Source organism: Drosophila gunungcola, unplaced genomic scaffold (genome assembly GCF_025200985.1).
Source record: "Drosophila gunungcola strain Sukarami unplaced genomic scaffold, Dgunungcola_SK_2 000187F, whole genome shotgun sequence".
Taxonomy (NCBI): domain Eukaryota; kingdom Metazoa; phylum Arthropoda; class Insecta; order Diptera; family Drosophilidae; genus Drosophila; species Drosophila gunungcola.
In genome coordinates, this window is record NW_026453348.1 from 37,863 (window position 1) to 48,096 (window position 10,234).

At 39.1% G+C, this 10,234-nt stretch overlaps 2 protein-coding genes across 2 annotated transcripts; one reads left to right on the top strand and one right to left on the bottom strand.

Moving 5' to 3' along the window:
* Positions 1-618: 618 nt before the first annotated feature.
* On the bottom strand, positions 619-2,969 carry LOC128265947 (DNA-binding protein modulo). Its single transcript, XM_053002193.1, has 4 exons — positions 2,594-2,969; positions 2,056-2,356; positions 1,257-1,991; positions 619-1,182 (listed from the first exon to the last, which is right to left on the bottom strand). The coding sequence occupies exons 1-4, from the start codon at positions 2,834-2,836 to the stop codon at positions 857-859; spliced, it is 1,605 nt and encodes a 534-aa protein (XP_052858153.1). The 5' UTR covers positions 2,837-2,969; the 3' UTR covers positions 619-856.
* A 500-nt stretch (positions 2,970-3,469) lies between these two features.
* On the top strand, positions 3,470-8,938 carry LOC128265945 (beta-arrestin-1). The gene is made up of 2 exons (XM_053002191.1): positions 3,470-4,246; positions 6,156-8,938. Exons 1-2 carry the CDS (start codon positions 3,658-3,660, stop codon positions 6,998-7,000), a joined length of 1,434 nt encoding a protein of 477 aa, XP_052858151.1. The 5' UTR covers positions 3,470-3,657; the 3' UTR covers positions 7,001-8,938.
* Positions 8,939-10,234: the final 1,296 nt, after the last annotated feature.

Sequence of the window (10,234 nt, forward strand, 5' to 3'; positions counted from 1 at the left end):
CTAAGCACCTCTAGGCAGAGTCGTTAAAGCTACTGACAATAAGAACCGTCGTCTGAGGGCTTCATGAATTGGGTTCATTATGACCGGTGACTCAGCCAAGTCCTTATTTTAGTAATGCAGTCCCCAATTCGCCTTTATTCATTTGCATTATGGCCAAGATTGCGTGAAAAAAGACCCAACTGGCGAGTGGCTAGCCAGCTGAAGGAGCTAAGAGGCCTTGGGAGGTTGAGGTGGAATGGGAGTGCCATACTGGAGAAATAAAATGTTTGCGTCTAGAGTCGCCATAAAAGCTGAATGAATCACTCGACAGGCACATCGCTTGCTATATGTAATAAATCAATTGCGAGGGGGAGGGGACTGACGGTACAAGCACCCCCTAAGGACTTGATTTCCCTCACATACAAGTGAGGAGGTGCTGGTAACTTACACGAAATTAAGCAATTTACAATTGTGCCATATCTTTTTTTATAAATTATATATTTTGTCTCCCACCGCTAACAACAATCAGACCGGTAAATATAACTATTACATCACCATTCATTTTAAGAACATGTTTGCCGACTAGACTAATTTTTTACCGGGTTAGTAAGACTAATTTACTCAATAAAAAAGGTTCAATAAAATGTTGCGTAAAAAATTAAACGCTGTTAAATTTTATGTGCTCTTTTATTTAGTTTTATAATCGTTTCTTATACAAGCCAACATTGGTTTGAAATACAGCTATTATAGACCAGTACAACTTGTACAGGTATTTCTTATCGACTATATCCATTTAATCAGGCAGCAATGAAAGGGATTGTGGCCGTATTTATGGTACTGCACAACTTAAGACTAAACCATTTTAGGTTTCCAAGCTTTAGAACTTTGCCCTCTTTACAAAGGGGTTGCCAACATTTTCCTGTGCCGGACGTTTGTTAAAGGGCTTCTTGCCGAAGTTATTGTTCTTCGGGAATTTGCTTGCGGATCGGTTACCGGCACGACTTTGTATTAATCTGTGTTTCAGCTTCGAGTTAGGTTCTATGAAAATGGGTTGGTTGTTTACGATGGTTTCGTTGGCCAAAAAAGACTTGCAGAAACCGTCATCGTCTGTGAACTTCACAAAAGCCTTGTGAGGCAGCAAAGTGATTCTCTCGATTTCGCCGCTCTCGTTAAACACACCCCTCAAGTCTTCTTCGGTAGTATCTAGAAGTAAAATAATCATATTCGGTAAATTTGCATGCTTTCTTTTGAATAAAAGCCAAAAGTAAGTAACCCACCTGAAGTCAAGTTCGTCACCAAAATTGACCTCGCCGTGTTACTGAGTTGGAAGTGCTTAAGCTTCAGCTCCACATTGTTAACAATCTTTCCTTGGAGTTCGGTCAGAGCCTTTGTGGCTGCATCCGACTGCTTGAACGTGACAAAGGCTAAAACCGACGTGCCGCACACCACGTCCACATAATCTAGTTCGCCGAACTTTTTGAATAGCTTCTCTAGGACATTGGCGCTGAAAGACTCATATTTGCCCACATTTTCGACGACCAAAGTATTTTCAGGGCTCCTCGTCGTTTTAACCTTCGGCGAGTACTCTCGCACCGTAATAAAGCGATTGAAAAGCTCGGTGCTGTGCAGTTTAAGGGCCTTGGGAACGTCATCAACTGACGCCAAAAGAACAAAGGCGTGGGGGTTACGGTTTCCGGAGAAGGAGACCGACTCCACGGGAGCAACCTTCTCAAAATATTCCTTTACGTCCTCCTTGGTGATTTTGGGTCCAATCAGGCCAACAATCAACGTGCGCTCATTTAAAGATTCCTTGTTTCTTGCTTGGCTTACAACTAAAACATTGTCCCCAAGGGTAAGCGCCTTCGGCTTGGCCTGCAGAGCGGCTTCGGCGCCAGCTGGCGAGTCAAAGGCAATGATGGCCGAGTGGCCGCCGAACTTAGTCTTCATATGATGCAGTGCGGAGATAGTTCCGAACTTGGCAAAAAGGGCGACCACATCTTTGTGTTTGTATTCTGCGCAGCATTAAAAAAAATTGAAATACATTGGCTAAAATTGAGTACTAAAATGTTACTTTACCTTTTGGTAACTTCGAGGCGTAGATGGTCTGATTAACAGGCGTTCCTTGGGGAATTTTGCCAGCTGCTACTTTCGGAATACCGCCCTTTTCTTCTGTTTCTTCAGAAGTAGATTTTCCTGCTGTTTTAGTTTCCTTGACCTTCTTGGCCACTGGTTCCTCGTCATCATCGTCAGATTCTTCATCCTCCTCCGCGGCTTCGCTTTTGGAAACCTCCCCGGGCTCCACATCATCGTCATCAACCTCCTCTTCGTCGCTATCGTCCTCATCTTCCAAAGCCTCGTCGTTAATCAAATTTTCTGCCTGAAATAAGAAGTCCTTAGCCTTTAACTGAATCTTAAATTAAATGAAAATTTTTATTTTAACTTATAGCTGTAGTAACCTATTGTTTTGTACCTCAAAAAAGTGGTAAAGAACAGGCGAAAGTAGGTACATAACTATGTGTATCAAAATTCGGTAAGTGTTATTAAGATGAAATGGGGATAGGTACAAATATGTGTATCTGCAAGAGAGCAGACCACGTTTTTTTTTTCTACCCACCTCGGATTCGCTGTCGTCCTCAGCTTGGTCGCCACTCAGCTCCTCGGCCCCGGACTCCTCCTCGCTGGACTGCGACTCTTCCTTCACCGGCTGCTTCCTGGACTTCTTAGCAGGCGACTGAGTGACCACAATCTTCTCCTCCTCCTGGACCTTCGTCGCCTTCGCCCCACGCTTGACCACCTGCTTCTCCACTCCGTTGGCGGCCTTCTTGCCTTTCGCGGCTATGTCTTTCTTTTGGGCCATTTTTAGCAGTCTGTCGAATGTTGGTGACACAAATTGAACAATGTCAAGTACAGATGGAGCAACGCGTGTTTGATTGGATTAAAACGCACGTGGAAAGAGAGGGACAGAACAGTGTGACCAGTATAGCTGCACAAAGAAATGAAGTAAGCCGATTAATCGATTTCTCTGGAGACACAGGTTCCGTTTTTTTGGCAATCAATAAGGGTATTCCCTAAACTGTCGAATTGCTTTGTTATTAAAAATGTAACGAGTAATTCCAGCTTTAGAGGGAATGAGAGAAAATTGTATTCTTTTTTTGAACAGCTGTTCCGCCTACCTGTTTTAATTAACATTGTTTTGGAACCTTAACTCTTGTTTAATTTGAGTTAGTTAGTCACGGTTTTATAACTATTAGAAAAAAACTCCTTAGTTTGAATTCACGGCAAACGGTGAGTGCAACAAGTATTGCCAAAACAATTTTTTAGGGATGTATGTTAGTGTATATTGCAATAAAAAACTGTTTTATTTTTAAATCTTCTTTGAAATTAACTACCCTTAAAAATAATTAGAGTAGGAAAATGAGAGCATTCGCTTGTCAAAAAATACTAGATAACTAAAAATACCAGAAATGGTAACATGGCTGTGTGTGGATGATAGACAGTGTTGGTTATTGGCGGAATAAGTATACACATAAAAAATTAAATTGAAGCACAGCACCCACAACGCACACATATATTTACTAAACGGAGTGCGACGTGTGCGAAAAATAAGGAGCGGTGTGTGTGCGGAAAACCAATAAGCAGGAACACCACCGAATCAGCAGAAGCAGCACACAACCGCCAATGAACACACTGGGCGCGAGCACGAACGGAGGAGGTGGAGGAGCTGGAGCACCCGGTAGCAACGGATCCAGCCCAAATGTGACAGCTGCCGGGAGCACTGGAGGCGGGGCGGTTGGCGATGAGGCTGGTGGGGATGCCAGCTCCCGGCGCCAAGCGACGCGGGTGTTCAAGAAGAGCTCGTCCAACGGCAAGATCACCGTTTACCTCGGTAAGCGGGACTTCGTGGACCATGTCACGCATGTGGATCCCATTGACGGCGTCGTATTTATCGATCCCGAGTACGTAAAGGAGCGCAAGGTGTTTGGCCAGGTCCTAGCCGCCTTTCGTTACGGACGCGAGGACCTGGATGTCCTGGGACTAACGTTCCGCAAGGACCTGTATCTGGCGCATGAGCAAATCTACCCGCCCATGCAGTTGGAGCGTCCGATGACCCGGCTGCAGGAGCGGCTGATCAAAAAGCTGGGACCCAACGCCCACCCATTTTACTTCGAGGTGCCGCCCTATTGCCCCGCCTCCGTTTCCCTGCAACCTGCCCCCGGGGATGTGGGCAAATCTTGCGGAGTGGACTACGAGCTTAAGGCCTTTGTGGGTGAGTCCGGGTCAGGTTTTGTGTGTCAGGGTGTGTCCTTGTCCGGCGGACAGGTAAAGTCAAAACCATCGAAGAGCGACTGCAGCAGTCGATACAGGCATGCAATAACAAAATTCTACATTCCGCTCCGCACAACGCAACAGTCAAATAATTTTCTTATTTGTTTTCTAATTTCTTGTTTAATTATTCAAATGAATAGAAGAACGTTTGTATTGTTGGTATTATCTAAAATTGTTCCCTAATTTATTTTGTAAGCAATGAAAGCCTATGGTTAAGCGAATGGAATGTCGGTCGGTAGCGAACTAAAATATTTAATTGTCCTATCGACATTTTACTTATAAATGCTCTACTGTAAATTGGTTATATGTGTGGTTTTGTGTAATTTAGCGCATGTGTCACGCGGTCGGGTACGCGGGGTTAATTAATTTATTCCAGCTACGACGGGCTGCGCAAAAATATCATTGGGCTCGATGACGCAGCGTCCTACCTAATTGAAATCCGAAGCTTTTTATTTGAATCAGACTCGGACGTAGTTGTATCACAGCTATTGTTGTTGCTTACTTTTTAATTAGTCGTCTCAGTTGTATATGCTGACGCTTTGTGCGTTAATAGCCGAATGTTGAAAACGATTGTTGAAAGCTTTTCGAGGTATCCATTTTCAGCTGGCTTGGCCTTAAATAGTTTCATTTACTCATTGGATTTTTATATTGCAATAATTATTGGAGCAAATAAACAAGAAAACCGGCTTGTACAGTTCGTTGCTTTTCTTGAGTAAATAAATCTATTTTCTTTTTCGTTTGCCTTGCGTTGTTCATACATTTTTTGTAGTTTTATGGTTCCTGTTGGAATTATTTTCTTATCTGGCGGCCAATTTGGGTAAGGTTATAATAAGATTAATGAATTAACAGCGATTCCCATTTGCCGTCTGGGTGGTATTTTCTGTATCTAAATTCAGCTGTTGCTGCACTATTTTATGATGGTACAGTGAATGTCGGCTAATAGACATAATATTTAAAAATTTGAGTCTAATACAAAATATTAAAAAAAAACACTGTTAAGTGATATTTGACTAATTGACTATTGAAATATTGTCGCAATATATCCGAAAACAAATTTGTAAATTAAACCTTTTTAACATTCTTTCTGTCATGACTATTAAAAAAAGGAAATTGCATGCGCATAATCGAAAGTTGACAATGACAGCTAATTGACATAAAATTAAATCATGTTAAAGTTGCCTGCAGATTTTTGAGTTTTAAGTCATAATTTTATTTCCTTAAATTGTTCAAAGAATTACGTACACATAAAAAACTGCGAGCATACAAATTTCCATAGAAGGTGGAGTGCGTCGCATGTTTTATTTAACAGTATATCTACTGTACTTCAAAATACATTCGTATGTGCGATTCGTAGAACTCGAAAACAATTTGGGAATTTCAATAGTTCCGAGAAACGATTTAAGAGAATTTTTCTTTCTTTCTCCCCTTGTAACAATTTGGGCAGACCTTTATTTACTTTCGCGTCTGCTGATTTGTTTATTGAATGTGCTTTACTTCCATGTTTTTGGCATAAACAATAAGCTTATGGGCCGCGTCTTGACGAAGCGCGATTTATGATCTTATGAATGGATAGCATTTCGTTTAATTGACATCAGCCGAAGCTCTAGGCATCAAGTATTTTTTATTTTGACGTCAGACATTCTGGTTGCTGGGGCCGTTTTTGGTGGATCCTGGAACTTAAACTGATTCGTGACTTACTTTTGGGCCAATCCGTGTCCGCCTAAAACCTATGACGCACTTTTCTAACAAACGAACAAGTGACACATCCCCGGTCGAAATATGCATACTTTCTGGGAAAACTAAAAAACCCGTATAGCAAAGTTATAACACATATTGTTTATCTCTGATAGGTGAGAACGTGGAGGACAAGCCCCACAAGCGGAACTCGGTCCGTCTGACTATTCGCAAGGTCATGTACGCCCCCTCTAAAGCCGGAGAGCAGCCATCGATCGAAGTTAGCAAGGAGTTTATGATGAAGCCGAACAAGATCCACTTGGAAGCGAGTTTGGACAAGGAGCTGTACCATCATGGAGAAAAAATATCAGTCAATGTCCATGTGGCCAACAACTCAAATCGGACGGTTAAGAAGATCAAGGTATGTGTCCGGCAGTTTGCGGATATTTGCCTGTTTTCGACGGCCCAATACAAGTCTGTGGTGGCCGAGATCGAGTCGGAGGATGGGTGCCAAGTGGCGCCGGGATTCACCCTGTCGAAGGTTTTTGAGTTATGTCCCCTTTTGGCGAATAATAAGGATAAATGGGGACTAGCCTTGGATGGGCAGCTTAAGCATGAGGATACCAATTTAGCGTCCAGTACGCTCATTACTAATCCTGCCCAGCGAGAAAGTCTCGGTATCATGGTGCATTACAAGGTAAAGGTAAAGTTGCTGATTAGTTCGCCGCTGCTAAATGGTGATCTCGTGGCTGAGCTGCCGTTCACGCTAATGCACCCTAAGCCTGAGGAAGAGGAGCCTCCACCATTGGGGGAGCGATCGCCGCGGGCTAGTTTGGCCGGCGGTGGTCAGCCGCTGGTGAGCTTGGGTGACTGTGGAGAGGCAGAATCGGCGGCAGGGGGTCAGGATGTGCCCACCACTACCAATCTCATCCAGCTCGACGACGACGAGGCGCAGGATGATGACATTATATTCGAGGACTTTGCCCGCCTGCGTTTAAAAGGCGCCGAAACAGAGGCCTAAATGAGAGAGGACCCATAATGTTTTCGGATTCAACTTTTGATCGTCCATCTGCAAAAATATTCACATTACATTTGTATAATATGAAAAGGTAAAACAAAAATTTGCGCAGCCGCTAAATGTAAAGTTTTGTACCAATAGCCACGGTAAATAGTTTGTTGTAAGCTATTTGATATGTGTAGGCCATACGTTCTAGTATCTATAGGGCATAAGCTGAAAGTGTACGAATTTTAAAATGTGAAATTGTTTAACAAATCAACAAAGCAAATCTACACAAAACACACATGCACTTGCAAATTACACATGCCATGTTTTTCGGCCCCACCTGCAACAGTTGAAAGAATGCACACAAATTATATTAATTTTTATCCAAAATGTACCCTTTTTTATTTTATCTTACATTATTAAATGCTCAATTTAATGTCATATAACGAGACTCTGACTTTGGACTTTCCGTCATTATGAAATTATGAAAGTTGTTTCCGTTTAATATTTATGAGCTTTGATATGCAACCAAATAAAATATAGTGGTTTTTTATTTTTTAATAAAGTTTTAGTTGACTGCATCGGAATAACAAACATACACACACAACTATTAACAACATTTACGCCAAAGGGTATAGGATATTTTATGTAATAAAAAAGAGTAAGAAAAATGCAAACCAATTTGTTATAAACTGCAAGCAGTCTTGTGTTATTTAAGACAAAAAATTGCATCTATTTTTGTAATTAAAACTCGGAATTATAATTGAAAGTGAAATATTGGTGTCACAGACACCTTTTTTTATTCTTTTTGTTTTGAAAAATTAAAATATTCAAAAACTAGTAGTTTAAATGGCCAATATTATAATTAAAACGCAACCAATCAATAATAAAAATATTTTAATTTATGAAAGGATGAGTTTATGGCCTCAGTAATGGCTGATTTGCAATCGAAATGTTGATTCAGATAGAAGGAAGGATGTTCCAACCAACCTCATTTCAAAACTACTTAGGATATGAAAAAGATATAATCGAAAATTCGATTTTGTATTGCGCTGAACTGAAATTGCTTATTAAGTTAAAGGATTTTCCGATAGTGAACGTCGAATTTTGAAGAAATATATGTGACACATCAGTGTAACGTCACAAAATCCGATCATTGATCTTACTATAATTGGCAACGTCCGAATCGAAATTCGTCAACGAAAAATTAAACACGGTTACGAAAGTGCGTATAATTATTTTAGAGATAGAAATTTGGAATTTGGTCAATAAAAATATATATATGTTCACAACATTTCGGATGGTAAACAAAACCAACAGTTAAGGCTGCTGAAGTTCGGTTCCTTTTATAAATAAAAAGAAAAAAAATTGTTTTCAAGGGCTTTAAAACCCAAAATTTAGCTTAAATTTCATTTTAGTGTTCCAAACAGCTCCATGCAAAAGCAACGTAAGCACGAAAACATTAAAAAATGTTGGCATTGTCAGAAATTTACATATTTTAAATGAATTTTTATAACGCGTATATATATATATACCCTAACACCGATCGTATAGGTTTGTTAAAATGTTTTTATCAAGTGAGAGAAGCCAGAACATGAAATAAATGTGTTAAATTATATAAACGTGGATTACTAACTGGTTAAATGGATACAATATGCTAAAAAGAATGAAGATATGTTAGAGCAATTAATATTTATAAATGTATATTTAAATGTGAACATTATTCCAGTACTTGGATAATATTGTGTGAATATGAAAATTGTTTGACAAGATTTATACTGAAGACGAGTGTAAAGCATTTAAATTGTAGACATTCTTGTCCCTTAAAAGATCAGCAATATCACTAGTTTATTTTAGCAATTTCCGAAGAAAGCCACGATTTGTTTTGCAGTTGATCCAACTGAACACATAATTGCACCATCAACTATTTAATAATATACAATAATTTTATTCGGAGTTAGCTGACCTTCTTGTTTTTCTGCAGAACCTAACCTAAAATCTTGACTAGATAAGTTGGATTTATTTTTTGCATATCCTACGTGCTTGAACTTTAAGTAATAATTTAAATTAAACATAAATTGAAAAGATTCTGAACTAAAATATGCCGTTGTCATCAAGTTTTCAAAAACAAAATAAAGTTTGATTTTGTTTGTACATGCCTAAAAGTGTGCTGTATACTATACCGTTTTTTGTGTACAATCTTTTTTTTCCCATATTTATACCCTTGCGAGGGTATTATAATTTCAGTCAGAAGTTTGCAACGCAGTGAAGGAGACGTTTCCGACCCTATAAAGTATATATGTTCTTGATCAGCTCACTAGCACAGTCAATCTAGCCATGTCCGTCTGTACGTGTCCTTCTGTCCGTCCGTCCGTTTCTACGCAAACTAGTTTTTCGGTTTTAAAGATATAAAAATTATAAGTCTGCTGTTTTTAATTTTTTTTTAGTTCTTCGACATATAGTAATGGTGAAATATTTTAGAACTACGGTTTAAATTTCATCAAAATCGTAACGCTATAACTTTAAGCTGCCATGGGAACAATACATACAATGCTTTGCTATTTTGTAATTTTTTTTTAATTCTTTTTGACTTATAAATAAATTGACAGTTTGCTTCTTTTCTTGGTGAACTGGTTTTTCTTGTTTTAATGTGGGGAACCATTTTTTAACCATTTAAAAAACAATTCTAAGCTATAAATAAAAATAATTTGTAATGTTTTGATAGTACCTTTTTAAAATAGCAAATATATATATTAAAGCAAATTATATAGTGAGTTGATTGAAAAGATCCTGCAGATCCTTTTGTCAGCCTGCACAGAAAAGATTAAGAGAAATTACTTTTATTTTTTAACCTTTTTGTTAGGTAACGAGATGCATTAAATTTGATACATTTTTAGTTTTATAATGTATGTATGCAAAGAACTAGGTGATACAAAATTAGCCACCCTAGCCCCTATGCCAATCGAGCGAACAAAACGAAATATGAAATCTTTTACTACCGACCTATTGCTAATCAAACACAAAAAACTCAAAAAATAAGGGAAACGCGAAAGATTAAATGTTGTTTGTTTGATGTTACAAAGCACCGGTAAAAGCATGAAAATTGGTAGGAATATTGAAATTGTTGGCTGACACGTTGGAGTTGTGTGTATGAGAGAGGGAAAGGAAGTGTGGATGTCTGCGAAATACTATGTTGGAAAAGCTTTAATCTAATACATGCAAGCCTCATTACAAAAAATTTTAATATTTGTT